Source organism: Myxocyprinus asiaticus, chromosome 42, assembly GCF_019703515.2.
Source record: "Myxocyprinus asiaticus isolate MX2 ecotype Aquarium Trade chromosome 42, UBuf_Myxa_2, whole genome shotgun sequence".
NCBI lineage: Eukaryota > Metazoa > Chordata > Actinopteri > Cypriniformes > Catostomidae > Myxocyprinus > Myxocyprinus asiaticus.
The window spans coordinates 12,935,174-12,963,047 of NC_059385.1; the positions used below are offsets into that span (position 1 = coordinate 12,935,174).

The 27,874-nt window shown below is 40.9% G+C and overlaps 1 protein-coding gene across 5 annotated transcripts in view; it reads right to left on the bottom strand.

Annotated features, from left to right (window-relative positions):
* Positions 1-27,874, bottom strand: part of ntm (neurotrimin) — a 467,252-nt gene that overhangs the window by 76,234 nt on the left and 363,144 nt on the right. For all 5 annotated transcript variants that reach the window (XM_051683516.1, XM_051683513.1, XM_051683514.1 and 2 more), the window contains one exon: positions 1,189-1,421. In XM_051683516.1, the coding sequence (XP_051539476.1) occupies positions 1,189-1,421 (233 nt within the window). The remainder of the gene's footprint in view (positions 1-1,188; positions 1,422-27,874) is intronic.

The window sequence follows — 27,874 nt, forward strand, 5'->3', positions numbered from 1 at the left end:
GATGCATAATGTTTGTTAGGAGCCTCCTAAAACCATGGTCACCATAGTTTTGCCAATATTTTCAACATCTTGTGTTGGACCTGGATTAACATTCTGGTCCTGTATCAACATTCTAATCCTAAGGATCAACATTCAAGTCCAAACCCTATCCCTACCCCTAAACAAGCCCCTAAACATAGTCTTTGCCTCAGAAAGATTTGAAAGATTGCTTGTGGCACGTAACCTCGATGCCCAAAAATTACTTAAACAGCATGTAAAAACAAAACAAAATGTTAATGATCTTGTTTAGATGCCAGTCAGATGGCTCATCATGTCTAAGTGGGTGCCTTGTGGCCTTAATAAGCTGCACTATGTACTAGACCATTTGTCAGTTATTTAAAAGTCTAGCTATGCCAGCATAACTCTATCACTATCCCTATATCCATATAATTCGACTAGTTAATAGGAATGCTATCCCAACACCAGCAAGTATGTTGATTCATGTCCTACTTGGCAAAAACCAAGTTCACCCTAAAGGTACACAAAAACAATTTAGAAGAATGCTATATAACTTTGCCCTGCTCCTTTCTGCAATCGCCATTTATTCATTGAAAAACTACCATTGGAATGAACAATCAACTATCTAGACAGAAAAGACTGTTACAAATTCAGACAGTATTACTCCATGGATTTTGCATTGAAAATTGGAATGCTGCAGTGTTCTAAATCTGCAGCCAGTGTACAGTACCTCCAGTCTGCACTGTTATGACTTACTGCATCACTGCACAGGAATGACACTGCCATCAATCATATTAACACTGGATCCACAAATCTGGACCAAAAAAACGCACCTTCAATGTTTTACGTAATCAGCATTAATTACATAATTATTCACTCTATTAAAATACCCAATATCATAACTGAAGTTCAAGGTGTTTGCAACCGATACTGAAAAATGGCCTCTTAAAAATGCTATTATACCTGTACCAACACACCATTACACAATCAACATGCACTGAAGCAGTCACTCATACAACCCATTAAAGGGCAAGTTCACTCAAAAATGAAACGTTTGTCATCATTTCTTCACACTCATACTGAATTTTCATTTGTGGATGAACTATCTCTTTATGAAAGAAACCAACAGAGCATAAAACAATTAATCCGTTTCACTCTACAACACTACACATTACAAAACTCCAAACTCACCTTGAACAATTAGGTGCACCGATGTGGTTCGGGGTCTGCTGCTAGTCTGCACTGCGCAGATGTACTGGCCTTCATCTGTCAAGTCTACATCCTCGATCCTGATGGTGAACTCGTCCTGGTTGAAAGTAACCAAACTCACCCTGGGGTCTACGGACCACTTATCCTCTCCGGCATACAGTATACTTGATCTGTTCAGCCATGCTGTGTGTGTCACAAAGTCCCCTTGTGAGCAACTGCAAGAGGAAGAAAACAACAGACACAATGTTTTATCTAAACATCAACAACTTTTACATCACCCAATAGAGTGCAACATTGCTGGTCCACTTTTTCAGCTGTCTTGGTTCCTGAATTATTTTCCCCAATCATTTCTTAAATAGGGATTTCATAAAAGTTGGAGAGTGTAGGGAGATCAACTTATTCACAGTGCACTTTAGAGTGGTCAGTCACTACCTGACTTGTCTGGCACACTTTGTTAGCGTCAGTAATCTGATTGGTCAATCTTTCTCTGCTAGATCATGGGTAGTGTGGTAGGATTTCCGCTATTAAACACGACTTTTAAACAATAAAATTGAAATCATGCGGACTGGTGGCCTCAACAGAAGCATATTCTGTATGTAAGACATAATGTACAGTCACTATCTGTACACTGACTGTACACTATCCCACTTATTACACAGCTAATATCCAAATAAATAAATAAATGGACATACAGTGCATCCGGAAAGTATTCACAGCGCTTCACTTTTTCCACTTTTTATTATGTTACAGCCTTATTCCAAAATGGATTAAATTCATTATTTTCCTAAAACTTCTACAAACAATACCCCATAATGACAACGTGAAAGAAGTTTTTTGAAATCTTTGCAAATTTATTAAAAAAAATAAATAAAAAAAATAAATAAAAAAAAATCACATGTACATAAGTATTCACAGCCTTTGCTCAATACTTTGTTGAAGCACCTTTGGCACCAATTACAGCCTCAAGTCTTTTTGAGTATGATGCTACAAGCTTGGCACACCTATTTTTGGGCAGTTTCTCCCATTCTTCTTTGCAGGACCTCTCAAGCTCCATCAGGTTGGATGGGGAGCATCGGTGCACAGCCATTTTCAGATCTCTCCAGAGATGTTCAATTGGGTTCAAGTCTGGGCTTTGGCTGGGCCACTCAAGGACATTCACAAAGTTGTCCCGTAGCCACTCCTTTGTTATCTTGGCTGTGTGCTTAGGGTCATTGTCCTGTTGGAAGATGAACCTTCTCCCCAGTCTGAGGTCCAGAGCACTCTGGAGCAGGTTTTCATCAAGGATGTCTCTGTACATTGCTGCATTCATCTTTCCCTCAATCCTGACTAGTCTCCCAGTTCCTGCCGCTGAAAAACATCCCCACAGCATGATGCTACCACCACCATGCTTCACTGTAGGGATGGTATTGGCCAGGTGATGAGCAGTGCCTGGTTTCCTCCAGGCATGACGCTTGCCATTCAGGCCAAAGAGTTCAATCTTTGTTTCTCATGGTCTGAGAGTCCTTCAGGTGCCTTTTGGCAAACTCCAGGCGGGCTGTCATGTGCCTTTTACTGAGGAGTGGCTTCCGTCTGGCCACTCTACCATACAGGCCTGACTGGTGGAGTGCTGCAGAGATGGTTGTTCTTCTGGAAGTTTCTCCTCTCTCCACAGAGAAATGCTGGAGCTCTGTCAGAGTGACCATCGGGTTCTTGGTCACCTCCCTGACTAAGGCCCTTGTCCCCCGATCGCTCAGTTTGGCCAGGCGGCCAGCTCTAGGAAGAGACCTGGTGGTTCCAAACTCCTTCCATTTATGGATGATGGAGGCCACTGTGCTCATTGGGACCTTCAATGCTGCAGAAATTTTTCTGTACCCTTCCCCAGATCTGTGCCTCGATACAATCCTGTCTCGGAGGTCTACAGACAATTCCTTGGACTTCATGGTTTGGTTTGTGTTCTGACATGCACTGTTAACTGTGGGACCTTATACAGACAGGTGTGTGCCTTTCCAAATCATGTCCAATCAACTGAATTTACCACAGGTGGACTCCAATCAAGTTGTAGAAACATCTCAAGGATGATCAGTGGAAACAGGATGCACCTGAGCTCAATTTTGAGTGTCATGGCAAAGGCTGTGAATACTTATGTACATGTAATTTTTTCGTTATTTATTTTTAATAAATTTGCAGAGATTTCAAACAAACTTCTTTCACGTTGTCATTATGGGGTATTGTTTGTAGAATTTTGAGGAAAATAATGAATTTAATCCATTTTGGAATAAGGCTGTAACATAACAAAATGTGGAAAAAGTGAAGTGATGTGAATACTTTCCGGATGCACTGTAAAAGGGGGCCTGGGTAACTCAGCGAGTAAAGACGCTGACTACCACACCTGGAGTCGTGAGCTCGAATCCAGGGTGTGCAGAGTGATTCCAGCCAGGTCTCCTAAGCAACCAAACTGGCCCGGTTGCTAGGGAGGGTAGAGTCACATGGGGTAACCTCCTCATGGTCGCTATAATGTGGTTCACTCTCGGTGGGGCGCATGGTGAGTTGTGCGTGGATGCCACGGAGAATAGCGTGAAGCCTCCACACATGCTATGTCTCCGCGGTAACACACTCAACAAGACACGTGATAAGATGCGCGGTTTGACAGTCTCAGACGCAGAGGCAACTGAGATTTGTCCTCCACCACCCAGACTGAGGCGAGTATCTACACTGCCACGAGGACTTAGAGCGCATTGGGAATTGGGCATTCCAAATTGGGGAGAAAAAGGGGAGAAAAAAATAATAATAATAATAATAAAAAAATGGACATAAAGTATTGATTTGCATTGAAATATGTAATTATGTGAGAAGAAAGAAATCGATGCACAGCTACATTCCACCTCCTGTCTGCGTCTGAGTTCTGTTGGTGTTTATTTTGTAAATAATGACCATCTGACTGCTCATTATTCATCTTATTACAAGACTACTTACCAAATAAATAAATAAATGGGCATTACAATCTAGCTCAGGAGTAGGCAAAGTTTTTGGTATGGGGCCAGATCGGGCTTTAAGTAATACATGGGGGAGCCACAATGTATTCCTTTTGAGATACAATGTTCCGCATAGATTAGTTCTTGTATATTTTAAGCCCAGAAATAGTTGTGTACTCATTCTAATGATGATGTACAACTTTCTGAAGTGTATATGTGACTGATGGGACTATACTGTGATTGCCTGAAGTATTGCTCTACAAAGGTAGATAATTTTCTTTCAGGCATTAGAAACTTAATAAAGGCTAAGTATAATTATAAATGGTTTATTTGACCTTCCCTTGTAATTTATTATTCAAATTAAAACACTCTCTACTTCAGGAGTTGGCATGATTAAAAAATTAAAGAATGATAGAAAATGATAGAAAAGACTCTGAAAGCTTTATTTTAATGCAAAGAGGACCCGTTTACTTATTTTCTCCTCAAAACGTTACTTTTTACACACTAAGTGGGTCATGATGCTGGTCTCGCCAATGGTTTGTCAGGCAATGGTTTGATTTCCCATTCAGCACACAACTGAATAAAACCAGCTTTGTGACTATGATGAATGATAACTGCAAGAGTTAGATTAGCATACAGGTGCGAGAGACTTTAAAATTGCTAAATTACACAATTAAAATACATGTTCCTCTCTCGCTTACATTTATTCAATGTTGCAGAGATCTATGTTTGGATTTTATTAAAGTTCAGTCATGCCAACTCTCTGAACAATTTAGCATGTTAAGGTGGGAATGAGATATTGATAGGATACTGGTCTTGGCGGACTAGATCAGCTACTGTTGCTGCTGCTGTTGCAGAGCAAGTAGACTTGCTACAGCTTATAAATGCACATACATACTGAGTTAGCATGTGGACATGCTGCTGCACATTTAGACAAATGCAAGACATGCTGCATACAGCATGTAACACATGCTGCTGCATGAACAGACATTATAAACAATCCCCCAATAAAGCAGGGAAACTTCACAAAATGCTTAACACATAAACACAAAACATAACTCCCCTAACCAAGCAGATCTATCACCAAGACGTATGTACTGCTGCTGCCATGTGTACCAAGTGTATGCTAGCTATGGGTGTTTTCACACTTGGGTCCTCTTTAAAATAATCTAACTCAGACCCCTTTAAATGGACCAAAAAGTGGACCGAGTGAAAAAGGTCCCAGTTCTCTTTGCGTTCACACTGTTTGTAACCTTGAAAGTGGGCTCAGATCTATTTTTGGTCCACTTGATCCATTATGGTTTCTCAGTCCATTTTGCTTTCACACTGTGGTGTTTTTGTGGAACCTAGACCACTTTTTAAAAGACAAAATGTATAGTAATTATTGGCTATATTAAATATTAAGAGTACATTTCACTCTACATATTGACCTGTGAGATTATTAGATGTGTTTAATACCTTTAAAATGAATAATCTGCATGAATACAGGTCTTTGTTCAATAAAACATATTATAATGATTTCTACATAAGAAAAGAACTGTATTACATAGTGTAAATATAAAACATCTTGTTTTTATACATTAAGAGGGAAACGTAATGCATTAAACTGAATGCATTTTATTTTTATATAAATAATACTGTATTTAGAGGCAACCTTCAATAAATTCAATTATGGATCATGGTAGATTAGTCATTTTACCAACATAAAAGGATAGATCTTAGTTTTATCAATTGACAGCCTCAGGTTACTTCCATTCACTGAAAACAATAGTAAAATATTCCTACTGTAATCTCTTAACTGTCACGCACCATTCCAATGTGGTACGGTCCTTGAGTCCTCATTTGCACAGAGTTTGTATTGTGAGGAGTTTCAGTAGTTTTCATCAGCAACACTTCCATCTCCATAGAAACAGAATAAGTGGCTCGTCGCGTCTCTTCTATGCACATCATCATTACTGGTGTACAGTAGCCTGTCAGGGCCAAACATGTTTGGAATTACACGAATGGGAAAATCAAGTGAGCCCGGAGCACTTTGTGTTCACAATGCACGTTATTAGTGAACTGAACAGCAGGCTGCAAGCGAACCGTACTCAGACCATATCCCGAGATGGTCTTGGTTCGCTTCGCTTTAAAGGGGTCTGAGATCATTTGGAGTGTTCACATATCGGCCAAAAATCCCGCAAACCGCTCTCAGACCCCTGAAATGGACCACGGTTGAAAACACCCATGTGTGCCTTGGCCACAGACCAATGGCGTAACGCTACTGAACAAAATTGGCGGCAAAATGTTGGCCTGCTTTGCTGAATAGCTTAAATGGCTAGTGGCCTAACTCATAATGTGTACCTGATCCAGGAAAGCCTGGATATTATTTAACTAGTGACTTAGACTAGCTATGTGTGGATTTATTTAATCTAATGACCTAAGATAGCAATGTGTGCCAGCCAGATTTGGCTAAGGCTTACCTTGTTAAAGACGTGCTTCTATGTGTCATGGCCAAAAGAAGACCTTACTGTACAAGCTGACAGAAGAAAAGCCCCAGCAAACCACCTGAGCAAATAGTATTTTCAGAGAAAAAAACTTGCAGCATGCTGCAAAGAGCCATTTAAATGTTAGGGCACCTACACATTAGAGTTAACCCTGCATCAGAGAACATTGCAAATGCATTGATTTAAATGGGAATGGTGCATCGGAAGGAAGGAGAGGGAAAACGGAAGGGTTTCCAATAGTGAAGCTCCATCATGCAACCAAAAGTTGAAAACATTTCAACCTTTGCTGTAATGCACTCTGATATAGGCATCCATTGACCAATGGGAATATCAGAAAAGCGGGACTGGTTGTGCTGTGAAATCAAAAAACAAAAAACAAAAAAACATGGCAGATAAACTCAAAGATACAGTTTATTCATTCCCTGTCCTCTATTATCTTTGTCTGTCAGGCTTAAAAGATAGTAAATGTGGAGCAAGATCCTGCATTGTCAGAAAGATACACTGGCAGCCAAAAGTTCGGAATAATGTACAAATTTTGCTTTTATGGAAAGAAATTGGTACTTTTATTCAAAAAAGTACCAAACTTAAACTACTTCAAAGAGTTCTCATCAAAAAATCCTCCACGTGCAGCAATGACAGCTTTGCAGATCCTTGACATTCTAGCTGTCAGTTTGTCCAGATACTCAGGTGACATTTCACCCCATGCTTCCTGTAGCACTTGCCATAGATGTGGCTGTCTTGTCGGGCACTTCTCATGCACCTTACAGTCTAGCTAATCCCACAAACCGCAATGGGGTTAAGATCCATAACACTCTTTTCCAATTATCTGTTGTCCAAAGTCTGTTTCTTTTCCCACTCTAACCTTTTCTTTTTGATTTTCTGTTTCAAAAGTGGCTTTTTCTTTGCAATTCTTCCCATAAGGCTTAAACCCCTGAGTTTTCTCTTTACTGTTCTACATGAAACTGGTGTTGAGCAGGTAGAATTCAATGAAGCTGTCAGCAGAGGACATGCGAGGCATCTATCAAACTAGAGTCTCTGATGTACTTATCCTATTCTTCAGTTGTACATCTGGCCTTTCACATCTCTTTCTGTCCTTGTTAGAGCCAGTTTTCCTTTGTCTTTGAAGACTGTAGTGTACACCTTTGTATGAAATCTTCAGGTTTTTTGACAATTTCAAGCATTTTATAGCCTTCATTCCTTAAACCAATGATTGACTGACGAGTTTCTAGAGAAAGCTGACGAGTTTCTTTTTTTGCCATATTTGACCTAATATTGACCTTAAGACATGCCAGTCTATTGCATACTGTAGCAACTCAAAAACAAACACAAAGACAATGTTAAGCTTCATTTAACGAACCAAATAGCTTTCAGCTGTGTTTGTCATAATGACAAGTGATTTTCTAGTACCAAATTAGCAATTTAGCATGATTACTCAAGGATAAGGTGTTGGAGTGATGGCTGCTGGAAATGGGGCCTGTCTAGATTTGATCAAAAATTACTTTTTTCAAATAGTGATGGTACTGTTTTTACATCAATAATGTCCTGACTATACTTTGTGATCAGTTGAATGCCACTTTGGTGAATTAAGGTACCAATTTCCTTCCGAAACAACAGAATCTGTACATTATTCCAAACTTTTGGCCACCAGTGTATATTTTAGCCTCTCTATGGTATACCGTCATTTTTGACTGAAATACATTTTCCTAATTTAATAAAAATGGTTTCCTTTATCTGAGCAGTACAGACTTGGTGACTTTTCCTCCATTTCCATCTGAAATATATATATATATATATATATATATAAACAAATTTGGCTTGGTTTGATAAGTTTAAGTGGTCATAAAAAAAAAAAAAAGAAAAGTGACACCTTTGGTATTCGAATGAATGGGAAAGACCAAAAAACTGAGATTTTTTTTATTTTTTATTCTGTCAAATACAATCAATAAATCAGCCTCAATGCAGAAAAAAAAAAAAAAAGAAAGAAATTACAGGGTGAGACTCTAAAACATCCTCAGTGCAAAACATACACACTAACTCACACATAAACACACTTACACACAAACATGAACTGGAATGACTATAACACAGATCTTTGCTTTTTACATTTGACAAAAAATAAAGAAATAAAGAAATAAATCAGTCACAATGCTAAACACACACACTCAGAAATGAAGGGGTGAGACTATAACATACTCACAATGCAGAACACACACACGTGCACACACACACACACACACACACACACACACACACACAGGACCAGGGAATCAATAAGTGGAGCTCTACAGACATATTTTGGTCATTGTTGGCTTTGGAAGTCATCTGTTGTTGTCCAGCTGATGACAGCGATATGACACACACACACACACACACACACACACACACACACACACACACACACACACACACACACACACACACATTTTTGCTACAGAATGTTTGAAATTGCAAACGTTTTACTCTGATTCTTCTGTTTTATATTCAAATTGAATTTTCTAAATTCTGCGGTTCATTTCTTTTTCTTGATGTTCATTTTCTTGACATTATTACGCATTTACTTTGAGTTATATAATGTTCATGTTTTAAATAAATTATTGGTAAAAAAAAAAATGCTTATTCTGTGTCTTCTCTTTGTAACACAGTGGTCAGGTTTGATTGCAAGCATAATTACATTAACTGCAAAAACTGACAATTTTAAAATGCTAAACTTTGACAAATAATAGTTTGATAATGTCTAAATATATATCCAAATGCATATCTTGTGATAAAATATAAAGTTAGGTTACAACAAGCCATCAGACTATACAGTAGCTGGCTACAGCTATCTACTGGCGATAACTGGCATGACATGGTTTCAAGTTATGTTATTTATATGTTGTTCACCAGATGGCAGCAATCTGCCACCAACATATGTCACATTCTCGTATTTTCTTCATGTTTCAACTTACTGAAGGTCTTTTTTTGTTTTGCTTATTTGTATATGCAAATTAATGGTAAAATTGAAAAAGATTGCATTTAAATAATGTAAATAAGATCAAAATAGCATAGAATCCAAAAAGAAATGCATTTTTGTATAGTTCTTACTTCAGGGAAGAATACATTTTATCTTTATCATATTCTATCATTATCATATTATATCATCATAAAAATAAAATAAAAAAATTACACATCTGACCCTTCCAGTCAAAAACTACCATGAATACCAAAGGGAGGTGCCATTTTTCAATACCATAGGAGGGTTAGATAGCCATCTCTATCTGTGACTGCTTTTTCCTTCTTTGGTACATGCCTTTCAAATGGACCTTTTGCACTCACATGCGTCAAATGCTCCGTCTGAGCTCTCCGGTTAGATAGCCATCTCTATCTGTGACTGCTTCTTCCCTCTGTGGTACACGCCTTTCAAATGGACCTTTTGCACTCCCATGTGTCAAACACTCTGTCTGAGCTCACCCTAGTGTGTAAGCACCCTGAGTCAAAGAGAGAGACTCAAGTTGATTGGCTACCCGATAACAAGTTAGAGGACCAATAAGCTTACACCATTCAAGCCGATTGGCTTAACATGTCACATGTGAGCAAGCTGACTGGCTAACAGATTACAAGTCAAAGAACCTATCTTTTGTTGCATGGCTGAACTTTGGTCATTTCATCACTGAGAAGGTTTTCTTGCAGACTTGGTAGCGCCAAACAGCACAAGAAGCTTCATGAATGGACATGGAGTGGCTGTATCACATTTTTCCTTGGACAGAATATCGCACTAGAGATCATACTAAGCTTTTTTGAAGGGAAAAAGAGAAAGCGCACTCACACAAGTATAAAATTGTGCAGAATATTTCCAATTTGTGCAAGTATAAAGCTCTTATTGGGGTTTTGCATCTCTTGTTATCTGGCATCCATGGGCATGTTTAAAGCTCCTGATCCCAATGCAAGATAACTAAAATTTCCAATGAAAAAAAAACATATATATATATTAACTGTGGTCTATCAACTCTTTTGAAAAAGTAGCTAGCTACACTACAAGTTACTAACAGAATGTTGCCTAATTGAAGCTATTTAAAGGGATAATATCCTTTAAATAATTATCAAATAAAGAAAAAAAAAACATTAATTTTTTTGCACAAAAACAATTAGGGTGACATCAAGAACTTAAGTACATAAATGTTTAATAAACAAAACTAATAGGAACTAAACAACACTGAATTGAAAACATTCAATAAAAAAAGCAGTATTAACAATACTTGAGAGAGAAGACATTATTAGCATGTTTGATGGCTGACTTTGCTTGTTTGTTGATGCAGTGTTGTGTCACGCTAAACAGCTAATATTGGAAAGATTAGCTTGTTTCTAGAAAATTTTCTCTATTTTGGATACAGCTGAGGTACTAAAATGCTAATAAAAAATGTTGTAAAGTTAGCAGCATCACTACTTTTGGTGAGATAGGGCCCATTCACACCAAGAATGATAACTATAATGATTACTATAAGCATAACGTTTACTATAAGCACAACTATAACGATAATATCACCAAGGAACGATATTGTTTGGATCACTTTGAGAGCAATTTTCTTCCAGCTGATGAACGATAAAAACATTGACAGCCAATCAAAATCCATCCAAAGTTAAAGGACTCGAGCTGCAACATGCACTCATCATAACATTCAAAATAACACATTCCAGCACCGGATTAGCACTTATTATAGCACACACAAACAAAATGGAAATTCCTGCTCAAGAACTGGCAAAGTTTCTTCTGTATTCCTCTTCTATATTAACGTAGATGAGATAATGAAAAGCTAACGCAAGCTGGTCCCAAAAATTACCTCAGGTATCCAGCGCTAATGTCAACAACTTTGTCTTGCCTCATTTGAAGTTGTCTCCATCTGTTTTTCTTTTGGTTTGTATGCGAAACCTAAAGCAGTAGCAGTTCATCTACATCCATTTTCTTGACTGTGAACATAACTGCAGCGCACGCTTAGAATAAGCAGACATTATCGTCCATTGGTGTGGACGCTAATATATTTATCATTTCAGTTATCGTTATAGTTATCATTCTTGGTGTAAATGGGCCTTTACCCCATAAAAGTAACCAAAGAACCACTTTATAATACCAACTCAACCATTAGCATTAGCATGAGCGCTAACAGCAATGTTTCCTCTGGAAGTATTACCAGCATATCCCTTTTTGACCAAAGCACCAGGATTCATCAATTAAGATAAATTCAAATATTCATTAACATTCATTCAGAGTTCCTATTCAAATATTCCCCCTGGTACTGCACATCAGAAGATAGCACCTGTTCCGTGAGCGAGAGACAATAACTAATCTGAACTAGTGCAGATGTATTCCCTAGATATTAAGCAAAGAAGAGCAACACGGCTAGACATGGATCAAAACCCCAAAAACGGTACTGCAGATTGGGCTTATTAAATTCAGTGACCCCAGGATAATATTTAAAAATAAGCTGGCTGGGGGGAACAACCTAGTATTAGAGTACTTAAAACTTAAAGACAACGTTATCTCTCTTTATTACGGAATAGATACAATGGAATTAAATGCTAATTACTTACAGACCTTCCATAAATGAGGACATGCTGTGTCTAATCACAGCTATGCCTAACACTTAGCAGCAGAGGCCAAAATAGGGCCTCTTCATAAACTGTAGGACTATTAAAATAAAATGCAATCATGCGCTTAATTGATTACTTGCCTGATTAACCATTTAATAAAATGTAGGGATGATTTTCATGCAGTCTCTGTTTTATCTCGGGTGGCATCACAGTCCAAAAAAATCTCTGTCACACATTTGAATAATAGGCATTCAATGCTCAGTAAATCCCATTATGGTCATAATGCCTTTCAAGCTCTTTTAGTAGATTTAGTTGAGGTGCTGCACTGAACTACTTTAGCTTCTAGAGGGCAACATCCAAAGCACCAGGGACAGAGGTAAATGTGGTTCTTTGTGTCTTTTTATTCTCAGCAGGCGGGCATAGGAACGAAGGTAGAAGCAAAGGTGTTCATTTTCACGGGACTGGAAACTGCACCAGTAGCCTCCACTTTGTCTTATAATAGACTAAATGAGAACATTGGAGATCGGCGGAGAGCTCAAGCTTTTCCCAGTGGATGGGGATCATAATACACTGCAGGGCATCCTGCATGGAAATATTAAACTCCCCACCCATTTGTCTTACTTGCGCACCTTTATTTAATTTATTTATTGATATTCAGGCATCACTCTGTCTTCGGCCCAGCCTGAGAACGCACTAGTGAATCAAACATTCATCATATACCTTAATAAATGTCTCCCTAGGTGGATTTAACAAGAAACAAGTCTGAGGCAGGTTTCGCCACTCATAACAGCAGAAGGAGACACGATGGCTGGTGTGTAACGTGCAAGGTTTCCGAGCAGGGTAACAAACCACAGTCAAGGGCATTTAAAGTAAAAACCAAACCAAATGCAGCTGTTGTGTCGGTAATTGAACAAAACCCTGATGAAACAGTTTATGGGATCAAAGAGCAAAGCTCTTGCTCATCCGTCATGTAGACATGGATGATATGGTAAATAATACAGTAATGCTGCTGTTAAAATAGGCTTTGCTGCACACAGCTGGTGTGCTTGTATGTATACACAGATAGATGTGTGTGGGCTAGACTTTGTGTTTAAAGGGATAGTTCACCCAAAAATGAAAACTTTGTCATGATTTAGGCTACTAAACCTTGTGTCATTCCAAAACCATATGCTATAACTTTCCGTGGCACACAAAAGAAGAAATTAAGTAATAATCAACTAATAATTCTCCCTGAAGCTCCAAAATTAAAAAAAAAAATGTTGCACTTTGTCCAGTTACTATGCACGTGAGAAATAATGCTGTTTTGGTGCCAATCACATCATTTGCACACATTTGTTTAATCTAGAAGCGGACACAGGCTAGAATTTATTTCTCAAAAATGTCTACTTTGTGTTACACAGAAAAATATAACATCATACAGGTTTTGAAACACACAAGATTAAGTAAATAATGACAAAGTTTTCAGTTTTGGGTGAAAAAACTGGTGATATCTTTTTGGTGATTTTACACTATTTGTTGAGCTACAATATTGAATTTGTAAAGCTTTTCCATAAAACACTGCACATTGTATTACCCTAATGGTGAAAAAAAGTGAGGCTCATCCAATCAGTCTTAACCTTGAGCAGGATCTTCTAGAAACCTGTAGCGCTGCATCGCCAGGCACTAGAGCATGTCTGAGCTGCATGTTCCTCCCACCACACTGAATCAGTACAATGCAACAAATACACAAATTAATAAATAACTCTGCCTTATATTCCCTTATCAGAGAAGAGCAGACAGCAAACCAATTTAATCCAAATAAAGTGTCTACCCTTTCAGCACAATGAAAAGCATCCAAGGGTGGGGAAAATTAAGCATGCTGAGTAAACAAGCATAGCCCTCACCCATTTTTCGCCCTGACACCCGAATGTGTGCGCTTTATGAAAAAAACATGACGATTTTACCGTTGTCGTTATGGGATGTACAACTACTCTCATCATGGGGTTAATTTTTAATGCCATGTCTTTGACATCCAGTTCATGTAGCTCAACTTATAGACCATTGTGCCTGCAATGTCAAGAACATGGGTTTGATTCCCAGGGAACACAAACTGATAAAAAAATATACCTGAACAGTAAGTCACTTTGGATAAAAGCACCTGCCAAATGCATGAATGTAAATGTAATCTAGGTCTGAGATCAATGAATGAATGTTTTTTTTTTTTTTTTACAATGTGACTGTCATTGTTTGGGCTAAGGCTTCTATTTCTTCCCCTTTCCTTGTGTTTCCTTGTTTTCCCTTTCCTTGTGTTTTCTGTGTTTGTCTTTTGTTATTCCCCCATTTGTTTGTGATTGTGGTTTGTTCCGGGCATGGCACTCCACTCGGCTCCTCCTCCTGATTGTATCAGCCAACTCACCTGTTCCTCATCTTCTCATCAGCCTGCTAGTACTTAAACCCCGGTTCTCCAGTCACTCTTCGCTAGATCATACAGTCAGCCAGTGTGGTACTAATGTTTGGCCTCCTAGTGATTGTTGCTCTACCTACCTAGAGTTTTGCTTTTTGTATATCTCTCCTTTATACCATGACTCACCTGGCCTGCCTGCAGTTCTGCTCAGCCACTCACTGACAGCCTGGCTAGTCTTCTGCCTCTGCCATCGCCAGCCTTCTTTTCCACTACCATTGTCTAAAACATATTGTAATAAACCCACTGAACCAACTTCCTTCTCTGTGTCTGTGTTCTGTTTTTGGGTCCAGAACTGTCATTGGTCATAACAGTGACATTATTTTCACAATTATGCACATTTTACTCCCCAATTCTCATTACTGCAACCCCCAAAAAGATGGTCATTGTGATATTCTCATTACTGCTACTACTAATGTGAAAAAAAAAAAAATAATAATAATAATAATTATATATATATATATATATATAAGTATTTATACATTTTACTTTTAGATTTTGTTTTATTGGAAATAAAATCAACATTGAAATCAATGGGAATTTTACTTGTAAAACATATGGACATGTTACTGTAGTGATAATTGGGGTGTACAATGTGCTTAAGGGATTTATTAATCAGCATATCATGTAAATAATTCAATTTTTTATTTATTTTTTTATTTTATCGATTGATAGCCCTAGTTTGAACATTACAGGACTTTCCTTTGGTGTCAATAACATTTTGTTTCTGCATGTTGCATTCTAGTTGCAGTTCCAACTCTATTTCAGCTAGCAGTGCATCAACCGTATCCCGCTTTACTCATGGAGGACAAAAATATATCGGGTATCAGACCAAGTGCGCATTTGAAAATAAATCTTTCCGCAGACCCCTCTGGCTGTCGTGATGAACAAAAGAGGGCCTTTATAATTAACTTACTTGTAGAGAAGGATTGATTTGGCATTGACGCTCTATACAGAAAAAATGCTATAATATATAACACTGGATTACCTCCAAATAACATTACTGTCAGGGATTTAGAGTACAGCCATAAGAGAATGTTGCTGCTATACTTGGAGGGTAAGAATGTATTGATTTTTTTTCCTAACACACACACAGCGAAACTGAAGCATAGCATGAGAGGCAGGGGGCTGTATACACTGTCAACACAGACAGATGAACAACTTGATTGTTTTCATGTTTTCTCAAGTACAGTGCTGGATATACTGTGTACACATTTCATTCCCAAGGGTCTTGAGGGTCTGTGCTCCATCTCTCCTTTAACTTCAGATTTTAAGCGCTGACTCATTCCTCATTGACTCTTTTTAAGTGCATACTGAGACTGATCAAGTTATTTCCATGCATTCAAATGTCTTCCTAAGTGCACAAAGTGCTAATAAATTATTTCATTAGTAGCTTTAAATGCAGTCTAACACTGAAATTAAAACTTCACAGCTCTGAAATACAATGGTGAGAAACCACAAGAGCTTTCACTCAAACTTGCCTAAGAACAATAGGTTCCAAAGAGCAAGAGCACTTTGTCATATTGCACTCATAGCTTCCATTTATAACAGATTTATTTTGCACCGTTAGACATTAGTTAGCTAACTTTAACCACTAAACACTGCCTAACATGGTGAGGGGATGTGTTACTGTGGAGGTCTCTTAGCCTCTTGGCTGGTTCGTGAGGTGAACAAACTTTACAATGCTCTTAGAAAATTCATACTTTGCTTTCCTGCTGGATAAATGCTTTTATCAAAAGCCCATAATTCAACCACTGACTAAAATAAAATCACTTTATTAGAAACTATAGTACAAAATATTAAGCATTTCAGACTCATGGCACTTTAAAGTTCAAAAGAACATCTCAAAAGTGAAATTGAAAACACAACCTTAAAAAAAAAAATAAAATAAAAATTCCTTGAACTTTTGCAATGAAACAGTTTGCTGTACTACATATAGTACATTAAACATAACTTTCATAACTTAAAACTTCCTCATGAGTCCAAAACAACCATTTATTGCAACTAGGCTGTAAATTTGGCCACATTTAAACCTCAGCGACAACCATTGGTGTTGAGCAACTTGGCCCACCCATTAACAGTAAAGTAATAAGGAACAAGTAGGATAAATTTATTTTTCACTCTATTACTCACCCCCCACTATGTTATGATATCAAAACACTTTTAATTTAACGCATGATTTGAGAAATGAAACAATTTAACACTTGTATTACAGACCCACCTACATATACACACTTATTCCTCCATCATTAGCTTGCTTGTAGCTCACCTGATAAGAGTGTTGAACAATAAGCTTGACAGCCACAGTTTAAGTCCAGCTAAGGATGCATTAAAGTGAAAATGGCATAGAAGTGACACAAAATGATGTGGTTGCTTCAGTTAATGTGTGTTTTCTTTTTTTTTTTTCTTTTTTTTAATTTGCATTTTAAAACACTATCGGTTAGGGTTAGGTGTTGGTTAAGGGTAAGGATGTCTGTTTTGTTAAACTCTCATTTATCTTTTCAGTCACTATTGGTTAGGTTTAGGGTAAAGTTTTAGGTTAGGGAGGTCCGTTTTAATATTAAAACCTCAATTAAAATTCAACTTAAAAACCTCATCTGATTACAATCTCATTTCACTCGGTTTTGGCGCCCCCCGCCAAACGTGTAATGTAGCACGTAATTTCAGTTTTGCAAAAATTTTGAAATACTTACGTAAATTTCATGAGACCAGACTGAAAAATATAATGACTACATCTCAGCTCTAAATTGCAAAATGATCACATTTTTGTGGCACACATAAGTGAAGCATTCAGTGTGAAGCATTCATCAGGGTATGTGTCCCAGTTTTAAAATCAGCACATGCTGTCTCAGAGGGTATGAGGAGCTGCGTGTTATCTGTGTACTTATGCTCTCTCTGGGCTTTGAAAAAGCCATTGGAACAACTGTTATGGGAATTGGAGCCCTTTTCCCATCAATCTGGGCTGAGTAAAAACAATTGGCATTGTTAAGGCTCACTGCTGTGACAGTTCGCTTTGCAAACACTCGCACACACACGTACACAATTTCTATCTTGTTGTTTGTGCTTTTGTCCTTCTCTGTCACTCCTCCTCACTCACACTGCGATGAAAGCGATGTGAGGGGCTGTACTATTTGATATGAATTTCTGTGCACGCAAGTTGCAGTAATGGCAGTCAGGTTGAACCAAGCTGTGTGGAGCAAATCACCTCTCTGCCGATCTGTCCAACACAAGGCCAAACCACCACAGGTCTCCTTCCAGGCCCGGCGTTCTATCCATCCAGATGTTTGTAAGCCTTTGCAGATTTAGGTGCTGAATTAGTAACATGTAGGTCTAAATACAAGTTAAAGGTGAAGAGATAAAAGTTCAAATGCTTTTCTATCATAGTTTAATGTGCTGAGTCAACTATAATTAAGCCATTCGTAGGCTGACTTCCTAAAGAATCCCAACCAACCCCACACTGCAGCACTGGCTCAACCAATGGTATTTATTTGGGGAGGGAATATTTGTTAGTCTGACAAATGAAAAACAGGGAGAGTGTTTGGGAAACCTGTTTAAAAGCACCCACTTTTTGTTGCAATTTTACTGGGTGATGCTACAGTAGTGGCGCAGAAATGAAACATTTCACCACTAAAGGAATATTTCGGGTTCAATACAAGTTAGTTCAAACAATAGCATTTGTGTCATAATGTTGATTACCAACATTGTTGATGTTCATCCTTTTTTTAAAGAAAGCACAAATCAATGTTACAGTGAGGCCCTTACAATGGAAGTGAACGGGGCCAATTTCCAAAGGGTTGGAAGGCAGAAATATGAAGCTTATAATTTAATAAAAGCACTTAAATTAATTCTTCTGTTAAAACTTGTGTATTATTTGAGCTTTAAAATTGTTTAGATTGTCATGTTTATGGATGATTTAGGGATTTAGGTTTTATGGTGTTATGTCGTCATGGCAACAAAGTTGTAAAATTGGATATAACTTTACACAGAAAAGGTTAGTAAGGGATTACATCTCACTAAAATCATGTTAACGCATATTGCTTATGTCTTGTGGCTAAGCTTTTGAAACAGTGAGTATTTTAACATTTACGGATTGGCCCCATTCACTTCCATTGTAAGTGCCTCACTGCAAACCAGATTTTTGTTTTTTTTTTTTTACAGAAAAGGAGGGATGAGTCAAAATGAATGTTTATGGTAAATCAACATTATGCAACAAACGCTGCTGATTGAGCTTAACTTGTATTGTACCCAGAATAAACTGGAATATTACTTTAAGTAGATACTGTGATTGGCCACATTAGAACATTGCTTTTTACTTCAATAGGCATACAGTAGTGCTGGGTTCGAGTCCATCTTAGTCGAGTCCAAGTCAAGTCCGAGTCTTTAAACAATCGAGTCCGTGTCTAAAAGGGGCCGAGTCGGACTCAATACCGAGTCCATAACAGGCCGAATCTGAGTCGAGTCCGAATGAATCTGTTCAAGAATCTGAATTAAAATTGTAACCGTAAACTCAACATCAATATTTTAAGCTTATTTTAACCTTTACAACTAAGAAAAACTATTTGTCAATATAAATGCAAAAAAACAAATGATTAGTATCCTGCTGAACAAATTTCAAAATGGTTTCAGAATAAAAGCATATGCTTTAGGTGTATGAAGATAAAACTGTCTTCAACACACTTCTTATTGCGTTCTGTTGACATTTCAATTATTTGTTACTTTTCCCCTCCACTCAAACATACACCAAAGAAAGTGAAAGCTGCGTTAGTCATTACAACCAGAGTTATTATTATTTTGAATTTTAATTTAGTTTTTATTTCTACTTCATACCATTAAAAAAATATTTATATACTACAGTACTACACTTCACACTTTTCAGTCCTCCTGCTGTGTCCAGGCATAGCCTACTTCCCTAAAGTCAAGATCAAACTCACCTTGGGCTGACGTTTCGTTCTTTTCACATTATATTTAGTATGGATAGGTGAATAGAGGCTTCTCCTCTCACTTGTGTTCTTCATTGTATTTTCTGACTTTTTTGCAATTGAACCGCAAGTGTCAGCTTTACAGGTAACACACAGAGGTTGCGCTACAAATATGTGATGAACTGAGTTGTACAATTTCCATCATGGTCTGTTTCATCCGTCATGTTAGTTTAAATGCCCCTGATACATAGTAAATTTGATTTTGTCTCGATAGTCAACATTTTCAGTTAGAAATGATTTTGTGTAGTAAGCATGAGTCTGATAAAATATGTTCTATTTAATAATTTACAGAGTTGGGGAACGTACTTTTTAAAGTGTACTTACGTTATTGATATTTCTGGATGAGAGCGGCAGAGCATGTCTGGTGAATGGCGATCTCTTTCCCGCACACACATACAGTTCGGGCGAGAGAGAGAGAGAGAAAGTACTTTGAAAGAGTGCGTGCTGCTGCTCTCAGACAGAATAATCACACGTAAGGACATATATGCATGAAAACTGATGCACAGAATATCAAATACACAGAATGTATGATAGTACTAAATGTAGAGAGTACATTAATATGAAGACAAAGCCAAATCCCGGACATTTAGAGGTAATGTTGAAATCACGGCTGGAGGTCTGAAAAAGAGGACATGTCTGGGGAAAAGAGGATGTATGGTCACCCTATGTTACGTTATTTTTTGTTTGTTTTTCATTGCATCACAAATACCATGGACTCGGCCGGACTCGGAAAAAAATCCCAAGTCCGAAAGGCTCGAGTCCGAGTCAAGTCAGAGTAAAAATGCATCCAAGACTGTGACAAGTCCAAGTCCATTAAAATTGGACTTGTGAACTCGAGTACCCCAACTCTAGCATACAGTGTGCTGAAAAAAAAAAAAACAAAAAAAAACATTTATTTTGCACAACATGAATATCTTGTCCTTCTAATAGTCATTTCAGTTTAAATGGAAAAGAGAATTGGAAAACATTTTGGTATTACCATCTATTAATTCCACAAGGCAATGCTGCCTGGCAGTGAGCAAGAGGTATTATTATACTGGCCTGGACAAACACAAAATCTCTCTGGCAGTCTCTGCGATTAACACTAATTGAGCAATAGAGTACTGCAACTTAATCAACAACAAGTAATAGATAGACTTAAAAACATGACAATGTGGCACAAGGACGATACATTTCCAGTCCACTGTGAACCTTGACAAGCCCAAACATGTGTTCACTCACCACACAAACTAACAATTGTGCACTAATTGCATCTTTAAAAAAGCATGACAATCACCTTGTTACAGTCCATGGCACAAACAAAAATTAGAAACAAGCGAAACTACAACCATGCAATTAATGAACAATTAAATAACCATTTGGATTTGCTTTGGTGAAAACAAAGTGTGACAGGTTCCCAGTGTGTTTAAACTGATCTGAAGTCGGTGAAGCTCTCTGGTGCACGGTGCAGGAGGATTACAGCTTAGTTGAAAATCACCTTGTCTTTTGGAGTGGTGTTGTGCAAATGAAGGTGCCCTTTGCAAATAATACCCATTAGAATTTCAAAGTCATTGAGCCTCTGCTGGAGAGGGTGACAGAGCTTGGATTCGTGAGCTCTCTCCTTCTCATTACCCGTGTCGCTCTGATGAACAAGGGCAGTCATTAGGGAATATCTGACAATTAACATTCAGCTCATTTCATACCTCATACAGAGGACAGCTTTTTCCATCCTGTTTTAGGAGGCTTTCAAGTGAGATACCTCTTATATGGTCTTCACGGTACTTAAGTGTTTTGTGCGCATGTTTTCACACTGAACATCCATATCCCAAACCCTCATGGCAATACATTAAAAACCATTGAGAACACCTTAGCAACCACCTAGCAATGCCCCAACAACCACCCAGAACAACTTAAAAAACGCACAGCAATGAGCTGAAAACCACCCAGAACACCCAAGAAACCACATAGCAATGCATTAAAAACCACTCAGAATACATTAGCAACCACCTTGCAATGCCCTAGCAACCACCCAAAACACTAAAGAAAGCACATAGAAATGTGCTAAAAACCACTCTGAACACCTTAGCAATCACCTAGTGATGCCCTATAGCAACCACCCAAACACAAAGGCAATGTAGTGGTGAGTTTTGCATGGGCAAGCAAAATGTTATCTACTTTGTGTTTCAGATCCCACAAAAAGGAAACACAAGCTTAACCCACACACTTTACACTAAATTCCTACCCCAGACAAAGCCTGCTTCATGCACATACTGTTGAGCTCTCCAACTTAAACAACCTAATTCTCACATTCCTGCCACTGGCCAAGAGCAACAGGCCATAGGGTAAACTTCAGGTCAGGCCTAACAGCAAAGCTAGCCTATATATAACGGCCATGGCTTCCTCTTCATCGATCTTCATTTACCAAACCTCCTTCCCGCACATCTCCAGAGTGACACAGTTTAATTGGCTGCACAGGGAGGTCTATGCCCATGCCATTGCTAGGATGAGTCACTCCGAGAAATGTTAACTATCTCAACTATAAGGGCATAAGGGGATAGAATAAAAGCATCTTGAACAACTAGTTGTTGTTTTTATTTGTTTTTTTTTCTCAGTAATAAAATAGATACAGTGGAGTGTGTATGCCAGACCAACAAAAATTATATAAGCTGCTATACAAATGTGGAGGAAATTAGTCTACGAATAACTCTTTTTAACATTCATTAAAGGAAAAGTTTGCACAAAAATTAAAATTCTATCATGGTTTAATTTCTTGTCATTCTAAACCTACATGACTTTCTTCTGTAGAACACAGTAGGTGCATTTTTGAAGAACATCTTGGCTGATCTTTTACACACAATGGGCCTCATTCATGAAACACAAGCAGACCAAATTTTTATGTAAATTGCTCGTAAAGCCGGTCTGACGTATATTTTCGGGTTCATGAAAGTTTTCATACACTGGCGGCCAAAAGTTTGGAATAATGTACAGATTTTGCTCTTATGGAAAGAAATTGTTACTTTTATTCACCAAAGTGGCATTCAACTGATCACAATGTATAGTCAGGACATTAATAACGTGAAAAATGACTACTACAATATGATTTTTTTTTTCAGAACTTCTTAAACTACTTCAAAGAGTTCTCATCAAAAAATCCTCCACGTGCAGCAATGACAACTTTTGCAGATCCTTGGCATTCTAGCTGTTAGTTTGTCCAGATACTCAGGTGACATTTCACCCCACGCTTCCTGTAGCACTTGACATAGATGTGGCTTTCTAGTCGGACACTTCCACATCTCTTTCTGTCCATGTTAGAGCCAGTTGTCCTTTGTCTTTGAAGACTGTAGTGTACACCTTTGTATGAAATATTCTTTTTTTTTTTTTTTTTTTTTTTTTTTTTGGCAATTTCAAGCATTGTATAGCCTTCATTCTTCAAAACAATGATTGACTGACGAGTTTCTAGAGAAAGCTGTTTCTTTTTTGCCATTTTTGACCTAATATTGACCTTAAGACATGCCAGTCTATTGCATACTGTGGCAACACAAAAACAAACACAAAGACAATGTTAAGCTTCATTTAACGAACCAAATAGATTTCAACTGCGTTTGATATAATGGCAAGTGATTTTCTAGTACCAGATTAGCAATTTAGCATGATTACTCAAGGATAAGGTGTTGGAGTGATGGCTGCTGGAAATGGGGTCTGTCTAGATGATTATCTAAGTCACTCAGAGAAATGTTAACCATCTCAGCTATAAGGGCATAACGTCCTGGTTACTTGCGTAACCTCCGTTCCCTGATGGAGGGAACGAGACTTTGTGTCGATGTAGTGACACTAGGGGTCACTCTTGGGAGCCCGAGACACCACTGGTCTTTGATAAAAGGCCAAAGAAAATTTGCATACCACTCCCCCGGACATACGGGTATAAAAGGAGCTGGTATGCAACTACTCATTCAAGTTTTATGCTGAGGAGCCGAGACAAGGTCCCGGCCATTTCAGCGGGTAGTTCAGCATTGTGGCAGGAGGGACACAACGTCTCCATCAGGGAACAGAGGTTACGCAAGTAACCAGGACGTTCCCTATCTGTCACTCACTCGACGTTGTGTCGATGTAGTGACCATAGGGGTCCCTATACAAAACGCCGCAACTGGCTGAACTGTGTTACGTGAACTGGCGGTGTGTGACGGGCAGACCACTGTGTGCCTCATAGCCAGCGCACCAGGCCGACACGTAACCTCCCTCAACACTGTTATGAGTGTCGAACGGCCCTTTGGGACAAGTCGACTACCCAAAAGATAGAGACGGGCTAGCCCAGTCGTGGCCTCTTATCCCCTTTTTTTTTCATTTCCCAAAAAAAGGGGGATTAACCGACTGGGCCAACCACATCCCACCCAGAGAGGGGGGGGGGGGTGGTATTTAAGTGGAAATACATCACATGGTCTTGCCGAACTATGTCGGAAGTATGCCATGTGGAGAAGTTCCATGGTAGGTCCTACCCTACGGGGGAGGAGTTACTACAAGCATGGAGACTGGGGCAGAGGGGCCTCTGCCAAAGGAAGATGCAGTTTGCCAACAGGGAAATGAATTAGCGGAAGATATACGTCGCATGGGGTTACCTACGGGGAACCGCCACATGCGGAGCACCTACCCCAGCACAGGGCTTTAGTTAGCATGTGTACTAGGCTGGCAGCGAGTCCCTCCGAAGACTCGTCTGCCATAGGGCTCGGAGGAAATCAACCAGGGAACACAGTTTGTGAACACTACTGGGAGTTAATGGCGCACGTCTTCAGCTCAGGGGAGGTGAAAGGCACTATGCGCAAGCGATACACCTGGCCGGCTGTCCCAGACTTACCTGCATGTGCGTGCCACTACGCGAGACGAAACCGGTTCCACCCAAAGGCTGTAGAACCTCGCACAGATGTTGGGTGTTGCCCAGCCCGCTGCTCTGCAAATGTCTGTTAGAGAGGTGCCCCTGGTCAAGGCCCAGGAGGCCGCTACACCCCTGGTAGAATGGGCTCGTAGCCCTACTGGGGGCGGCACGTCCTGGGTGTGATATGCCATAGTTATGGCATCAATGAGCCAGTGGGCGTCCTCTGCTTGGACACAGCGCTTCCTTTCCGCTGTCCACCAAAGCAGACAAAGAGCTGCTCAGAGACTCTAAAGCTCTGCGTGCCATCCAAATAGATGCGTAAAGCGCGCACCGGACACAGCAACATCAGGGTGGGTCTGCCTCCTCCTGGGGCAACACTTGCAGGTTCACCACCTGGTCCCTAAAAGGGGTCGTGGGAACCTTAGGCACATAGCCTGGTCGGGGTCTCAGGATCATGTGAGAGTAGCTCGGACCGAACTCCAGGCACGTTTCGCTGATAGAGAACGCTTGCAGGTCTCCTACCCTCTTGATGGAAGTGAGCGCAGTCAGGAGAGCAGTCTTCAAGGAGAGTGCCTTAAGCTCAGCTGACTGCAAAGGCTCAAAGGGGGCTCTCTGTAGACCCTGAAGAACTACAGAGAGGTCCCATGAGGGAACGAGGTGCGGTCTGAAGGGATTCAGCCTCCTGGCACCCCTCAGGAACCTGATGATCATTTCATGCTTCCCTAAGGACTTACTGTCCACTGGGTTGTGGTGTGCCGCTATATCGGCTACATACACCTTCAAGGTGGAAAGGGACAGCTGCCCTTCCAACCTTTCCTGCAGGAAGGAAAGCACCGATCTGACTGTGCATCTCTGGGGGTCTTCCCATCGGGAAGAACACAACTTAGCGAACAGATGCCACTTAAAGGCATACAGGCGCCTCGTAGAGGGGGCCCTAGCCTGAGTGATCGTGTCTACCACCGCGGGTGGTTGACCACTTAGGTCTTCCGCGTCCCGTCCAGGGGCCAGGCATGGAGATTCCAGAGGTCTGGTCGTGGGTGCCAGATGGTGCCCCATCCCTGAGAAAGAAGGTTCTTCCTCAGGGGAATTCGCCGAGGGGTGGGGGGGGCTGTCATGAGGAGCGAGAGGTCCGAGAACCACGTCTGGTTCAGTAGGGTGCTACCAGGATGACCTGCTCCTCGTCCTCCCTGACCTTGCACAGGAACTGTGCAAGTACGCTCACTGGGGGAAACGCATATTTGCGCAGTCCAGGGGGCCAGCTGTGTGCCAGCGCATCTATTCCGAGAGGTGCCTCGGTCAGGGCATACCAGAACGGGCAGTGGGAGGATTCTTGTGAGGCGAACAGGTCTACCTGTACCTGTCCGAATTGACTCCAGATCAGCTGGACCACCTGAGGGTGGAGTCTCCACTCTCCCCTGAGAGTAACCAGCCATAAAAGCGCGTCCGCTGCGGTGTTGAGGTCGCCCGGGATGTGAGTGGCTCGCAGCAACTTGAAGTGCTGCTGACTCCAGAGGAGGAGACGGCGGGCGAGTTATTACATACAACGGGAGCACAGACTGCCTTGACGGTTGATATATGCTACCGTTGCTGTGTTGTCTGTCCGAACTAACACGTGCTTGCCCTGGATCAATGGCCGGAACCTCCACAGGGTGAGCAGAATTGCCAGCAACTCAAGGCAGCTGATGTGCCAAAGCAGCCGCAGGCCCGTCCATAAGCCGGCAGCTGCGTGCCCTTTGCATACAGTGCCCCAGCCCGTCTTGGAGGCATCTGTCGTGACCACGACGCGCCTGGAGACCTGTTCTAGGGGAACGCCTGCCCGTAGAAATGTGAGGTCGGTCCAAGGGCTGAAGAGGCAGTGACAGATCGGCATGATGACCACGCGATGTGTCCGCAGCGCCATGCCCATCTCGGGATTCGAGTCTGAAGCCAGTGCTGAAGCAGTCTCATATGCATCAACCCAAGTGGAGTGGCCACCGCTGAGGATGCCATATGCCCCAGGAGTCTCTGAAAAAGTTTCAGTAGAACTGCTGTTTTCTGTTTGAACGCCTTCAGACAGGTCAGCACCGACTGTGCACCAACTTGAGTCCAACTCCAAACCGAGAAAAGAGATGCTCTGAACTGGGAGGAGCTTGCTCTTTTCCCAGTTGACCCGAAGCCCTAGTCGGCTGAGGTGCAAGAGCATCAGGTCGCTGTGTGCACACAACATATCCCGAGAGTGAGCTAGGATTAGCCAATCATTGAGATGGTTGAGAATGCGAATGCCCACCTCCCTTAACGGGGCAAGAGCTGCCTCTGCAACCTTCGTGAAGACACGAGGGGACAAGGACAGACCGATAGGGAGGACCTTGAACTGATACGCCCAATCCTCGAATGCAAACCACAGGAAGGGTCTATGTCGAGGTAGAATTGATACGTGGAAGTACGCGTCCTTCAGGTCTACCGCCGCGAACCAATCTTGATACCGGACGCTCGCCAGAATGCGTTTCTGCGTCAGCATCTTGAAAGGGAGTCTGTGTAAAGCCTGGTTCAGTACTCGCAGGCCCAAGATTGGCCACAAACCACCACCTTTTTTGGTACAATGAATTAAAACCCCTTCTTCATCTCGGCCAGAGGGACAGGTTCTATCGCATCCTTCCATAGGAGGGTAGCAATCTCCGTGCGCAAGGTAGCAGCGTTTTTGACCTTCACCGAGGTGAAGTGGATGCCGCTGAACCTGGGTGGACGCCTGGCGAACTGAATCGCATATCTGAGTCAGACGGTCCGGATTAGCCATCACGACGGATTGGAAAGCGCAAGCCACGCATCCAAGCTCTGAGCGAGGGGGACCAAAGGGACAATCTCATCGGACGTACCGGCATGTGGGGCCTTGCGGTGGGGCGGAGCCCGAGGTGCCACGCCATGTTTTGGCCGTACTGAGTCCAGGGACATCGAAGCACTTACCTGGCTCCTTGTGACCAACCCCGGAACAGCCTGGGACAGGGGAGGAAGAGGCCTGTCCTCGTGACCCGTGGAGATTGTTACATTGGGGGCGGATCTGTACCACAGCTGGGTGCTCAGGGGTGGGGAGACCGCCGCTGGAGCGCCAACCCTGCAAGGATGAAAAGGTGGATGGTGGTCATGATGACGTTCGTGAACACCGGTTTTGTGACCCAGGGAATGAGGAAACCGCTCTTTTGCTGAACTGTTGGGTACCGCAGCCACTTGGGCATGCGGTGAAATTAAATGAAAAAGCAACAAAAGATTCTCCTCCCGGCCCTCCACCGGGGGATGTAGTGGTCTGCTTACCAGCTCTAAGGTGGGTTTCATCTCAGGGGTGCTTCGAAGCCTTCTGTGGGTTCTTGGCAGCCGGCCGTGAGACGGGTGGCGTCTGCTTCCTGCGGCGGGCTCCACGCCGGGGCCAG